Source organism: Merops nubicus, unplaced genomic scaffold (genome assembly GCF_000691845.1).
Source record: "Merops nubicus isolate BGI_N331 unplaced genomic scaffold, ASM69184v1 scaffold13459, whole genome shotgun sequence".
Classification (NCBI taxonomy): Eukaryota; Metazoa; Chordata; class Aves; order Coraciiformes; family Meropidae; genus Merops; species Merops nubicus.
Genome location: NW_008631765.1, coordinates 20,511 through 35,197, shown reverse-complemented (window position 1 = coordinate 35,197; position 14,687 = coordinate 20,511). Strand labels below are relative to the sequence as shown.

The 14,687-nt window shown below is 46.4% G+C and overlaps 1 protein-coding gene across 2 annotated transcripts; it reads right to left on the bottom strand.

The window, feature by feature from the left end:
* Nucleotides 1–139: 139 nt before the first annotated feature.
* Nucleotides 140–9,240, bottom strand: FAM222B (family with sequence similarity 222, member B). Of its 2 annotated transcripts, none has more exons than XM_008947697.1 (2): nt 9,113–9,240; nt 140–2,298 (listed from the first exon to the last, which is right to left on the bottom strand). In XM_008947697.1, exons 1-2 carry the CDS (start codon nt 9,192–9,194, stop codon nt 728–730), a joined length of 1,653 nt encoding a protein of 550 aa, XP_008945945.1. In that variant the 5' UTR covers nt 9,195–9,240; the 3' UTR covers nt 140–727. The 2 variants fall into 2 exon arrangements, with proteins under 2 accessions (XP_008945945.1, XP_008945946.1); XM_008947698.1 differs by lacking the exon at nt 9,113–9,240 and adding an exon at nt 2,625–2,656 and having other exon boundaries at nt 342–2,276.
* Between the last annotated feature and the right edge of the window lie 5,447 nt (nt 9,241–14,687).

Here is a 14,687-nt window from a genome sequence, read left to right as displayed (position 1 = left end):
CGCTGCCTACGTCCTAAAAACGCCATTCCCCTCTCCTCCATACCCTGTCTGCAAAAAGAAAAGGGCGTCAGAAAAACCTGCCAGAGACTCCCGACTTTGGACACAGTCTAAATGATAAACGCAGGCGTCTCGGCAAGAAATGGCTGAAAAGCTTCTCCCCATCGTAACGCCTAAATACAGACCCCTGGCTAGGTCCTTCCAAACTGAGGCTTCTTTTTCAATTAAACAGGCCTCTAGACAGTGCAAATGGTCAATGTTTAATGCATTAATGAAATGGGCTTTCGAGTCAAAAATAAGCCCCGCTTCCTGACAAATTCTGTTGCTCTTAATCTTCAGAGGAAATTGAGATGGAAATGTAAGCAGCTACGCTACCTCGCTCTTGACGGAGCCGGCGAACAGATGCGACTGCGAAACCCTGCAGCAACTCAGCATCAGTCCAGCGAGGAGCTACGGAGCAGAAGGCAAAAGCTGCACAAAGGGGATTCTGCGGCGAGGAAGCAGCTGCGGCGTGAAGTAGTGTAATGGAATTCTTTGACATAAAAGGCATGTTAAATATTTGATGCGCAAAGGAGACGGGGAACATGTAAGTAAAGCTTTTCGCTATACAGTGTGTCTTCTTCCAATGGGTACTATAATGATCACACAAGTTTGCAAGTTAAAAACGCCTTGCTTATTAATTAAAATTAAGACTAAACCTATAATTTTTGTCTGTGAAAGTGACTGCAGCCTATCTATACCCTGGGTGTTGAATATGAAGATTTCGACTATCGGTTGGTTCAGGTGCTCGGTTCATGGGAGGCCGATGGACTTTCCCCAGCACGGCCATGCTCTGATCTCTGAAGCAGGACTGCTGGAAGTCCCCGCTTAGGTAATCCATGGTCTGCATCACATTATTCTGGCTGGATGGGCCAGCTCCAGCTCTGTAATGAGTTCCTCCTGCACAATCCAGCGGCGCTCCGGCCGGCTGTCCCCCGTGGAAAGGCATGGCGAGGTCCTGGGACCCGGAGCTGTCGCTGTTGGGCGTGGGCAGAATGTTATTCCAGATGGGCTGGAAATAGTGCCCGTTGGTGTATGGCAAGGGTCCCTGCAAGCCGTTCACGGGCGGAGAAGGCGTGGGCTTCTCGATGGGGGGCTTCAAGCTGAACGACTGGCCCATGCACAGTTCTTGAGGGTAGTTTGAAGTTTTGCCGGCAAAACTCTGCCCTGCCATCTCCCTCGGAGGGTGCTTCCCTGCGAGTCCAGCAGGCCCAGCAGCATCCCCACACATCTGCTGCAGATGTGCGAGCTGGTGCTGGTTCCACGCCACCGACTTGATTTCGTTCTGGTAGGCGGGCGGCACCCTGTTAATATTCACCATGGGCACGTTAACAGAGGCAGGAGGAATAGCAGCAGCAGCATGATCGACAGGGTTTACTACACAGGAAGGCATGGGCGTAGGGACATTGTGAGTAGATACCCTGGTACTTGCATTGATAAGCAGGTTGCGACTTATAGGGCTGGGGTTTGCAATCTGTCCCTCACACACTGAGGTAGTGCTAATGCCAGCTCTGGCCTGGCAGAACTGGTTAATCTGGTGCACAATGCTGCTCAGGTCGGGTGGCTGGTTCTGCTGCAGGGTGGCAGCCATAGAGAGGGGAATGGTTGAGGTAGACACGGTCACATTCGGCGGCGCGTCTGCATCCGGCATCTTTCTGCTCCCATGTAAACCCGGCTGCAGCAAAGGGTTCTGGGGGTGCTGCAGAGTCTGGTGTGCCATGGTCGGAGGATGCGGCAAGCCCTGCGGCTGCGGCAGGTTCTGAGGGTGCGGCAGCGCCGGGGGCTGCGGGATCCCCTGAGGGTGGGGTAAGCTTTGTGGCTGGGGTATACCCTGAGGGTGCTGCGGGATGCTCTGGGGGTGCGGCAAAGCCTGTGCGTGCTGCAGAGCCTGCTGGCGAGCGAGCGCCTGGGGGTGGCTTAAAGTGCTAGGTGCAACGTAGGGGGTGGAAGGGGGGTTCATCATCGCCTCCGGCAGCAGGCGCGCGCGGCTCCCGTCAAAGTCTTTGATGATTCCTTTGGCCGGGGATCTGACTATGGCCAGGAGGCCCGTTTTCGTGGCGGCCTGAGACGGGTAGGGACTGTACCTCTGGCCCGAAGTATCGAGTCCGTTCACAGTACGGCGTATGTGTTTCCTCTGGGGAACCTTGACGCTGTTCGGAAAAATTTTTATAGTCAGTGGATTGTTGGCGACCTTCTTAGCATAGGCATCCAATTCTGCTGGGGTAGGATACTGTGCAGATCTCATTTTCTGTGTAGTGTCCCCTGTGGAGAAAGGAAATTTGTCAGTACCGATTCTGGTAAGCAAGGGATCAACCCCAGGGCGAGACAGATGCACAACAAGGCTAGAAAATCTCCAAGGAATCGAGAGGCAAGAACTTCATCTTCCCAGAGCAGCAGACTGTGTACCAGGTACCTCGTTCCCTTTATTACCTGGTGGCCAACACAACCCCCAGTTCAGCTTAAGCCACGACCTGCCTACAGGAGCAAAATCAAAACCAACTTTTTCATCAGAGTATGAACAAACCAGGTAACGTGCTGGACACATGTAACTGTCTCCAGCTTGACACACTTCTTACAGCCCTTCTTACAGCAGTGGTGAGCTAGTTTTCTGCTGTCTTATTTTAAGGCTGCCTACCAATGCCTGACTGTCTCCAGCTTGACACACTTCTTACAGCCCTTCTTACAGCAGTGGTGAGCTAGTTTTCTGCTGTCTTATTTTAAGGCTGCCTCCCCATGGCTCTTCGAGTCATTCTCATTATTTTTACTGAGATTTTTAAAAACGTAATTCAGCATAAGAAAGTTATGAATGAAACATTAAACCTGTTTAATGCTGAGGTGGGAACCTTACAGCCTCCCCATGGCTCTTCGAGTCATTCTCAGTATTTTTACTGAGATTTTTAAAAATGTAATTCAGCCTAAGAAAGTTAGGAATGAAACATTAAACCCGTTTAAGGCTGAGGTGGGAACCTTACAGTGGTGGGCTGACCCTGGCTGGATGCCAGGTGCCCACCAGAGCTGCTGTCACTCCCCTCCTCAGCTGGACAGTGGAGAGAAAACAATGAAAAGTTCGTGAATCAAGGTAAGGATGTGGAGAGATCACTCACCAATTACTGCCACAGGCAAAACAGGCTTGACTTGGAGAAAATTAGTTTATTACCAAATTGGAGTAGGATAATGAGAAATAAACCCAAATATTAAACACAACTTGCCCCCATCCTTCCTTTTTCTCGGGCTCAGCTTCACTCCCATTTTTCTGCCTCCTCCCCACCAGCAGCACACGGAGACAAGGAGTGGGGTTTGTGGTCAGTTCATCACACATTGTTTCTGCTGCTCCTTCCTCCTCACATTCTTCCCCTGCTCCAGCGTGGGGTCCCTCCCATGGCAGAGTCCTTAGTGAACTTCTCCATGAGCCCTTTTAAACATGGGCTGCAGGTCTTCACAAACTGCCCCATCGTGGGTTCTTTCCATAGGGTGTAGTCCTTCAGGAACAGACTGCTCCAGTATGGGTCCCCCACAGGGTCACAAGGCCTGCCAGCAAACCTGCTCCAGCATGGGCTCCTCTCTCCATGGGGCCAGAGTTCTTGCCAGAAGCCTACTCCACCATGGGCATCCCACAACACCTCAGCTTCCTTCAAGCATCCTCCTGCTCTGGCATAGGGTCCTCCACAGACTGCCAGTGGGTACCTGCTCCACCATGGGCCTCAGTGGGCTGCAGGGTACAGCCCGTCTCACCGTGGTCTTCACCAAAGGCTGCAGGGGAACCTCTGCTCCAGCACCTGGAGCACCTCCTCCCGCTCCTTCTTCATTAACCCTGATGTCTGCAGAGCTGTCTCACATTCTCACTCCTCTCTCCAGCTGCAGCTGTGCAGGGTTTTTTCCCCTTCTTCAATATGCTATCCCAGAGGTGCTATCACCTCAGCCTTGGCCAGCAGCAGGTCCAATTTGAGCTGGCTGCATTGGCTCCACTGGACATGGGGGAAGCATCTAGCAGGTTGTCACGGAAGCCAACCACACCTGTAGCCCCCCGGCTACCAAACCCTGGCCATGCAAGCCCAACACACACACAAGGCACTTCAGCTCAAGCCTCCATTTACCTCCGGGTTCTTTTTTAGATGCTGACATTTGAAGGCACTTTGAATGTTCTCTGGTCCATTAGAAAGCCCTTGTCCATCCCAGTTTAGCAAACAGAAGGAAGCTACATGTCCATTACTTCATAGCTTGCTATTATTTCTTTGGCTGAATTTTCAGCATGGCACCTTGCTAAAGACAGCATCTTCACATCACACAGCAAAATTACCTGATTACCTCACAGGAGTGAAAACATGCTACCCTCCCACCACAGACAGAAGACTTCTGGAGACAGTGGTGTCATTTACCAGTATCTGTTTACCAGATACTGACCTTGCCCACAAGCTCGAACTGCTTCAGGAAAGAACTCCAGAAGTCTAGGGAAATGCTTGTGCCTCTCTGACTATAATCATATTCCAAGCAGAGAGTTGGGCTGTTCCCCTGACACAGCTCTGCTGCTTAACTGCTATGGGACTACTGCCTTAGAAGTGATTTTATAATCTTCAAAAAATGGCTTGCAGCTTTGACAATCCAATTTTACTTAATTTTTTTTCCCCCATCCTGCAAACAGTTTACTGGAAAAGAAGCACCCTTCCTTTCAGTAAAACTTTCAGCACCCCTTGCCATCTGCTGCTGGGCTGAGTGGGGAACACGGCAGCCAGCTCCTCTGGAGCCCCAGCCCCACATCTAGCCCTCTGACCCAAGGAAATCTAGTGCTCCACCAAAGAGCTTCATGCTCCCAGGCAAACAGCCCCTCCTCTTGAAAATACACCTCTGATTCTCTTAAGCAAATTGCCTCCCAAAGACCCCTGAATATATGAATACCAGCCATCTCTCTCTCTTTGCAGCCTGCAGCTTCTAGTCTTCCCAGGTGAGGGAGAGCAGTGCTGCTCTAAGAAACACTAACCTTCAGAAAGTAAGGGTTAGAAATGGAAAATATGATGGATACCAAAAGAAAGGGTAATTATAGAAATAATAAAAAATACATTTTTTGTGAAGTAAGAAGCTTTGCAAGCAGGTTGTCTTGCATCTCTTGCACAGCAAGTACCACAGCTGCAGTTCTGCTCTTACTCCCTGTGCTGCCCAAATGCTGGCACACACCATCCTTCCTCTTCATCAAAGGAAAGGCTCATTTGACATGATCCCAAACATCCTTCCTGTTCTGGTGCTGCAGGCAGGTGCTTTCTATCTGTTCTTCTGAGTGAGTCCTCATGGAGAGAAGAACCTCCAAACAGTGTCTCCCCACACTACCTTGCCAAGGCCTTTGTCAGCTACCTTTGTTTTTAGCACTGCCCACGTTCATGAAATCAGTGTCTTCCCCAAGAGATGACCCTTATACTTCACTGTGAACCAGAACCACCACCAATAGGGCAAAGGAACCCACATCTGTCTGTAGTATGGTTTGCATTACATTTATTGCCACTGTCACTTAAAGTATATACTTAATTTTTCATCTAAAATAAAAGCATTAAGACACCTTGAAGACGTCATCAAAATCTCCCAGCCTGGTTTACATATCCACAGGCATATCAGCAATTATAAATACCAAACAGATATACTAAATCTTCTTTTGCCCAAGCATATACCTTTCTGTTACATGGGAACTGGGATGAAAGCCTCTAGAAAGCAGCTAAAATATCAACATCCGAACAGGCTGCAGCCATCAGTTACAACACATCTGCAATCCCCAACCTGGAAGAACTCCTTCCTCCAAAAAGAAAATAACTGAGAAAATAACCCTCAGTTAAACTTAAATGACTCACCAACATCAAGTTTGGCTCCCTGTCAAATCACAAACCACCTTCTAAACCCCTTGGGTGGGATTTTCAGAAACCATCACTTCCCAGAGTGGCCGTTTTGCAAACAGCCAGGATTATGCTCCCTTCACTCAGTCATTCTGCTCAGGCCTGAAGGTGATGTATTTCTGAGTGCCCCAATGTGCTGCTTAAAATGTGCTTTGCTAGGCAAGATTCGATGACTGGAACAATTAAGGCAGGAAAAGATTAGGAGAAAGGCATTACAGGGAGAGCAAGAGTCTGGAAACCCCATACGAATATCTTACAAACCCGTAAAGAACAATTAGGTCTGTGAACTGAGTGAATGGAAAACCAGATAGAATAGACTGAAAGAAAAAGCTGGTATTAGAATATGCTCATTATTCTTGTGCAAGTGCAAGACTTCTGGATCAGGCCACAAAAGGATGAGGTGGATGGCAGATGAACGAGTTACATTAAGAAAATGATGAGATGAGCTCCACAAAGCTACCTAATGGTAAATGCAACTTCTGTTGAGAAGTATTTCCTGTTTACTGTAAGGTAAAGCTGTGCATAGAAGGAATTGTTCCAATAAATTGGTGAGCTCCAAGTTCACACTCCTGCTAATCCCATGGCAATCAATTCATCTGGTCACATTCCTGCACGTCTCACCACTGGAGCTATTTTTATCATAAAACAAGATGTATTTCTCTGCCTCACCTCAGTGCTACTGTAACATCTTTTAAATGCATTTCACATGAAGGCTTTAAAACCCTACTGCTTTTAAAACTGCCCACAGTTAAATTTTCATTAACATTAAACAAAATACCAACAGGCCTTCAGGACTCCTACCCTAATGAGAGCATCCACGCTGGGACAAGAGAGAAACAGATGTGCCCATCTTCTGCAGAAAAACCTCAACTGCAGCTGTGTCTCTGCAGGCTTTACAGATAAGAGCCCTCACCCCTAGGAAGGACCTGATTTAGCTGATGACCCCACATTCAGTCCCAACCCACTCTTCTCTCTTTTGTCCCTTTTGTCGTCTTCTTCAAGAAGCACCTTTCACTTTGACTTTGCACCACTGTCACGAAAAATCCCCCTCTTTCTCCCAACCCTGGCAGCACTGCTGCAGACACTGGAGTCACTGGGAAGAAGGAGAGAATATCAATATGGACTCAGAAATCTGTGTGGATAAGGAGAAATTTCAGGGTTAGCCTTTCCTGTGATGCAGGCTAGAATTCAAAGAATAATACTGAAATTGGAAGTCCTGGAAAAAATATGTGCATATTTATCTACAGAACTCCTACTGCACTAAACACCTTTAAGAAAAAAAGACTCTTACTTGAAACTAAGTTAAAAAAAAACCATAATTGAGCTAATGTGGATTTGAAAGCATTAATGAAGTCTGATCCAGAAAACTACACTTAAAAAATTATTCATACAAACACTGTTAGTCTGAATAAAAGCTATCATGGGGAGTTCTGTGCCTTTTACAAAAGCAACAGCACTATTATTAAAGCGTGCTTCCAACCCCCCATCAAAAGTCACAAGTCACCGTTCATTAAAAATGCTCATTAACTCAGCTTTCCTTTGGCCAGGGGCTAGACTACTTGTGCATATACAGTGTGGAGAGAAACGCACCAATTAATCTTACACACATCTGCAGCAGGGGTGAGCGAGGTCTGCACGAGCAGTTTCATTTTCCATATAAATCAGAGCAAACTGGAACAGCTGAGCATTACCCCTGCCAGCCAGTGCCTGCCAGCTACTTTATGCCCTAAATTCTTCTAAACGCAGCTCCTGGAGCTCTTTGCTAAGCAGGACCCAGCAACGCTTTCAGCACGGGGATAAGCAGTTCTCAGAAACAGCATCAGGTACCATCAGGTTAAGGAACTGCCCACGTACCAGCATGTTGCCTTGTAAATGTGTAATTAGCAAATACCTGATTTATGCACAGCTACCCTCACACGAACCTCAACAATTTGCTTTCAGAACTAAGCTTTCTGATCCACCACAGAAGCTTCATGTAGTCCAAGGACCTTGGCACCCTCTCACCAGAGCCGCCTACCTTTCGAAAAAAGCAAGTCAGCAAAGCCTGAACTGGAAATGGAAAAGAGACAGGAGGGGAATGGCCAGTTTCATGCCATCTAAGGAAGCCCTTTTGCAAGTACAGATTTTTACTGTGGCTGAAAGTGTTGTTACAATTACGACGCCTGTGGAGTCGGCATAAATGCTGTGCAAGTGCTGCTGGGATCCCACGTGTGTACGTGAGCAGTGTCATTTGCTTCTGGCAGAACCAGGACTTTGAGCATGTCACCCTTCATTGCAAAATTATCTTACCTATTTTCAGCAGCATCACAGGCCTTAACATACTAACAATTTTGCTACTACTGGACTGTAAATTACTTGGTTTTAAAGAACAACGAGTCCATCAGTAAACAGAGTATGGACATCTCCCAATGCACATTTCAAATACAAGAGGCAGGTCACAGCCCTAAGAACCAAGTACACAGATCAATCTTGGACTTCCTGAAATTTCAGCTGAACAATCAATGTGCAACTTTAGTGAGAGACAGAGTAAGATTTAAAAAAAATCTCTACGCAGTAAACTTACATTCCTGAGCATTAGTTGCTCTTAAAAATACTAGTACAACTAGCAAAAAAAATGACTGAAGTTATCAAAATAGAATCTTCAGAGTACTCTGCAGACATATTTTCAGAGCCACCAAAGAGACATCAGAAAGAAGACAGAAACTTTGAACTTTAGTAATTTGGGCTAGATCACTAATGTTTGCAGTATATGCCCCAGGTATGTGGAACAACAGAGCTGCTGACCTCAAAAGGTTTCCATTAGTCTGATCCAACTTTTATTGGTGTCTACAAGTAATTAAATGAATGGAAGTGAAAAAGACTCAGGAAAAAGTCGTGTTCAGAAGCAAGTCAGCTGGCACACTTTTAGCACAAAATGTTTTCGGCAAAGTGGCACAGATCTCACAGAAACCTCACTTGTGTTTTGTCTTGCTGTGGTTAAAATTAACCTTTGTAAAGCCAGGAAAGGGGGAGAGCTTGCTGCACACACGTGAACCTCCACGGCCATTTCTCAGAGCCATTATTGATGGACGCCTTAAAGGCAAAACAAAAGAAAGACTCTAACATTAAACAGTTTTTCTATCGTATCCTACATGTTTATGTCACAGCTGTACCAGAGCCAGATTTAACAGTTAACCACATCCTGCAGACAAAACGTCACTCACATTTCTGAAGTCCAGTGTTCATCTGCGTGTAAGAAAGAAGCTGAAAGGAGAGGTCACCTGGTCCTGGCAGACAGGCCAGCATGGCAGACAGGCACTAACACAACATGGGGCATTCACTCCTCTGCACACTGCAACAACAGAGAGACAATTCAAAGTTATAATACAAGGAGGAACAGAGAAAAGAAAGCGGCAAAGAGCCAGCCCTGGGAGAAGGCCTGACCAAGCACAGATGCACAACTGCTGCTCTGGCTCTCGCTGCATCTCAGAATGGCAGCAGAAATACTTCAAGAAGTGGGTCACCTGCAGTGTTAAAACTCAACTGGCCCTCGCTCGACATACAGAGGATAGTCCATAGCTCTGTCCTCAGATTTCAAAGGTGGTTGTTAGGAATGGTAAAGAAACCGCCCTCGTTCATTTTACTATATATTGAAATGTGCTGGCTATCTAGCAGGCACAGCCAAAGCAAGTCCTCTGGAGAAATCCTGTCATGGATTTCTTTTTTGCATTTAATAAAAAAAGGCACGGCATGCATAAATTGAAGGCAAAGTATGCAGCACTCTGCCTCGTGGCAAGATGAAGCTGCATGCTACAGCTTGTAATTTCTGTGGTCCATTAGGCTGAAAGATGAATGGCTACAACTTCCCTCGTGTCAGAGGAGACTCACTACCCTGCGTGGCTCTGGCTTAGACAAACGGCAAGTCGTGCCTTCTGCACAAAGGAGCTGCAGAGCTCCACTGTACACGTCCAGCACTTAGGAAATCAAACCTCCAAATAAATGCACAGAGCACTAAAGCTCTTTATATATAAACACTGCACAGTTACCCTCAAATCCCACCGTTGGCATACAAACGGGGGTTCCCAGCAACAAAGCTAACTCGGGGTCAAGGTCTCCCAGCATTACCAGGATTACAGAAAGAAATTTGAGTCAGAATAAGGTCTCAAGAGGCCACTTGGTCCAAGCCCCTGCTCAAACCAGGCCCTGCCACAAACACCTCAGAAAGCTCTGAGAAACGGGCTGGCCAAGCCAAGCTGGAGAAATCAGTTGACTTCTCCTTTGTGCCCAGATCTCCAGCAGCATCAGTGCAACTATACAGGCAGTGCTTTAGCCAGAACAGCTGAGAAGCAGCTAGAAAGGCCTTGGGGTTTGCTATATGACCCCCTGAAACACAGAAAGAGTTGAAGGCTTTGAAAGTGAACAGGCTGATTTAACTTCAGTCATTGCTTCACAAACCCCAATTAAAGCGACTAGGCAGGCATTCAAAGATCCAGAGAGGTGAAGCAGAAAGCTGGAGACCGACAGGAGAAGCCACGGCTGCAGAACCCCCACAGAGGCCACTGCTGAAAGAGCCACTGACTCGTGCTGCTAAGGGCTGCACGAGTGATGTGCAGGAACACTCTGGATGACACCCAACGTGGTAACCCCAACCACGCCCTGGGGAGCCCCACAGCCTTCATGCTCCAAAAGCTCCAAAGGCCCATTTCTCCCCAGGGATGTTTTAAAGATTTTAATCTGAAATCTAACCTCGGACCCCCGACACGAGTCAGCCCACCTAAGGAATACCTGCAGCAATACAGCAAATGGAGTGGACTTAAAAGCTTTTCTGCAGCACTGCAATTACCATGGAGAATTCGTTAGCTCCATGTTTGTATGCGTCTCCACTGCTCAACATGCAGGGGCCGATTAAACCAACAGCCAACAAATTTCATACAAATATTAATTTATGAAAACTTCTGCACCGTCACCATGTGAGTACCCTCAAAAGCCAAGTGAGCGTTGCTGAGGGAGCCTGTTTGGTGTCACTGTGGCTAACAATTAAAAATAGTTTTGGGCACTGAATGTCAGGCTGACAACTCCACGCTCCTGCCCATTCACCCTACCTGCTCAGAGCAACCACGATGCAGTGCCATGGGAAACCATCACACGACCTCATCAAGCTGCTGGGCCCACAGTGCAACCACCAACAAAACAAGTTTACTCCTCCTCCATTTCATCCCGAGTAAGACAGTAACAATCCACAATACCAGAGGTCCAGGATATGTAGTTGTGAAACCCTGTAAAATCAATTTAAACCTGAGTTTTCTTCTCACCCTCTGTAGGAGGTGGAGCTCCTGGAGTCTTTCAGGTGTTCAGAAACCATGACTGATGACCTGTCACATCCACAACTTAAAGGAATTGCTTTAGGAATTGAAAAGTTGATTGACTTTTACGGATGAGATTAATTCATGACTATAGGTATGCAGTGTTCGGTGAAACTTTGCAAAGAGCCTGTGGGCACCAGTTTCTTGCCCCACATTATGCCCAGCAAAACCAAAATGACAAAACAAGAATCCAGCTCCTTTTAATCAGAAGATGAAACCACAGTGAGTTGCCAGAGCTTTACCTGAGTAAGCAACAGAAACACCCACAGTCAGCAAGAAAAACAGTAATTGTATTTTCCTTTTTTCCTCATTTCATCAACTTCAGAAGACTGGCGAAAACAAGACCTATTTTGCTGTGAAAAGCAGACAAACAAAATTAAGAGCCTTCACTGCAGTCAGAAAACCATCAGATCACACCATTTCCATATTCACCTACGCATCTACCTTTTACTTTTTAACGTTACTTAACCGACGGCAAGTTTGTGTGGAGCCCTGCAAGAGAGAAAAGTGCTTTGCACAGCAGCACTGAGCTCAACGTGCTCTTGGACTGAACAAGGAGCAATTCTGACAGCAAGATATGCTGAGGGTTTGCTCACCTGGCCTGTCATTAGCACTCATTCCAGGCTGAACAACGTGACTCTCTGAGAAAGCCTCTTGCTGAAGTGCCACAGAGAGGCTCAGCGCCATGCACACAGCAATAAACAGGATAATGGCACATCAGGAGAGGGAACAAGTGATTAAGAGTGGTCACAGCATTCAGCTTGGAATAGCCAGGCTGCTGTGATAAGACACAAGTATTTCCTTGAAGGTCAAATCACGTATTTACAGAAGCTTTAGCTCCTGGAACAGAGTAATGTTGTAGAGAGGGCTATAAAGGCAAGTTGTTCCCGCAGGCAGATAATCATTTTAGGCAATGCCAAAAGTTTATAAAAGACTGGGGTGGCAATAATAATTCTAAAGGAAATATTGGACTTACAAAAATAATTTTAAGTAGAAGCAGAAAATAATTCTTTTAGTTTGACTTGCAATAACCAAATTGATGCCACCTAGGTCACTGCTAAGCATTAAAAAACAATAAATTTGGACTTATACAGAAGTGCTGACTGTAACTCCATTGTTGAATTCCATATTATAATTAAAATCCTGCTCCCATTTTTGTTCTCTATGAAATGAATTCTTTTTCAAAATCGAGACTTCAGTATTTGAAAATAAATGCATTTGAAGTATCTTTTCAAACAAGCCTGTTCATTTTCTTGCTAGAATAAATTAACATGTATTCCCTTTGAGATACTCAGCACCTGACTATTACTTTCTGACCTGACTCTTTTTCAGCATGAGTGAGTGCAGGCAACTCCAACACACTCCCCAGCTAAAACAAGCTGAAATCCCCCCTGCAGACTGTATTTGGGAGCAGGGTGAGCATTAATTAATGGCTGTTGTTCTGCAGGGTCTCAGGTCGGCAGTGCAGCGTCCTGACACAAAGGCAGCTGGGCACATCAGCCCCTCCTGCACTCTGCTTTCTTGCTTCTAATTAGTCCAGAGCAGGAGATAAACTGAACTTGGCTCGTCAAGACTTCTCACCAGCAGGCTTGGCTCTGTGGCAGCAACTTGGGTGGGCACCAGCACCTGCAAAGCTCCCCATGGGGCTGCTGGGTGGTGGGTTACTGGGGGAACTGAAATGGACATGGAGCAATCAGGAACAGAGGGGTTTTTCCACCTTACCAGGCTCAGTGACACTTTCATCTAAATCAGTCGGCTGCAAACTGGAGACCAAGATGACCAGCAGAATCTGGCACCCAACAATGGAGGGCAGCTGTAAAACCCTCACCTTTAAAGTCTTTAAATTGTATTTCAAACTGGTTCTACGTACTACCAAACACAGCATAACCAACTTTGTCCTGTAAATATATATAAGAAGGTAAAGTTCATTCCTAGAGAAAAAACATCTTTAGGTGGGAATAAATAAATAAATACCCCTCTCTGAAATTATTTTAATCTAATCTGGCTGCAGGATATAACCTGAACAGCACACATACTGCAGGACACTCTATGAAACAGCAGGTTTAGACACATGAACGGGTTTGGGTTTTTTTTTCTTCTAAGGTTTAGTAATAATTAAATCAAAGCATGTTAAGCCTAAGAGGGGTTTGCAGTGCTTGGGATCTGGAGGTAATTGTCACATCCCCACAATGACTATTACGTTCAGTCTTACCTGCACATCAGGGTGTTTTTTGGTCCAGCAGTACATTGTCCCCCACACTGATTTTCAGAGTAAGTCTTGTTCACCACCAAGGCTCACTGGTGGAAGGTAGGAGAGAAGAACTCATCTCCACCCACTGGCCAGGGACACCCTCCCTGCAGAGCTAAGAATCATTAAAACTTACCTTGATATTGCCATTCTGGACTAAAAAGATACCTTATTCTCTGGCTGCTATGCAAAGTTTAGTATTGCCTCTGCCAGACCCAGTGCTCTTCAGGCTGGGGGGTACTTTTACAAGCTAGAGTAAAACTGAGATGTAAAGTGACTTGGTACCACTAGGAAATTTCTAATGCTCTAACACAGCTTTATCATTATATAAACAGACCACATATGCAGTGTTATTGCCAAGTTTTTAAATACACCAGTCTCTGAAGTTCCCAAGAGGCCTTACAGGGTAAGCACACAAAGGAAACACTCCCCACAAACCATCCCTGGCCAGTGAAATATGGGAAATTGAGCTGGTTTAGACGAAAGCAAGCTGGTGAAGACTAAAGTTTGGTTCCTGAAAGTAAACATGCATGTTTGAAATTCCACAGAATCCCGCATTAACTTCGGGGTCGTTCACAAAGCCTGGGGCCAGAAGGAAGCAGGAGCACCAACACACATACAAAAGAAAAGCTCCAAACTATTTCAAGTTTCCAGCAACCTGAGGTCCCACGGGCATTCAGTGGCTGTGAAGCACTCGTGGCTGCTTTGGTTCTCCTCTTATTCACAGGAGAGCCCCATCGAGTCCCGTCAGCACTGGTGGGATTTATGGCAGCCCCCGAGCGCACGTGGCACATTCCAAGTTCAGCATATCTAAACGCTGCAAATAAAACCCCAAAACTAACTCGGGTTGTGAAGTGTCTCTGGTACTGATGTCTGCAAGAGCTTGTCAGGAAGCACAATTGAATCCGGGCCAATTTTCATGCTCCAAGGGAAACTCAGTGTCTCATTTACCCCCTGGCAGGCTGCTCGAGACCAAATGAGACTCATTCCGCTTCCCCCTGCCAAAGTAACCTAAAATCTAAGGGTTTCAAAAATTTGTTTGTGTCAGCTGCAGACACTGAACCCGCTCCCCTCCAAGCCCCGTGCTCAATACAATCCCTCGTGCCTCGCTTGACAGCGTCTAGACCGATCCCGCAGGCTTCCTGCCTTTTCTCCAGCCCTAAAACTCCCCTTTATTCTTGGGCACTT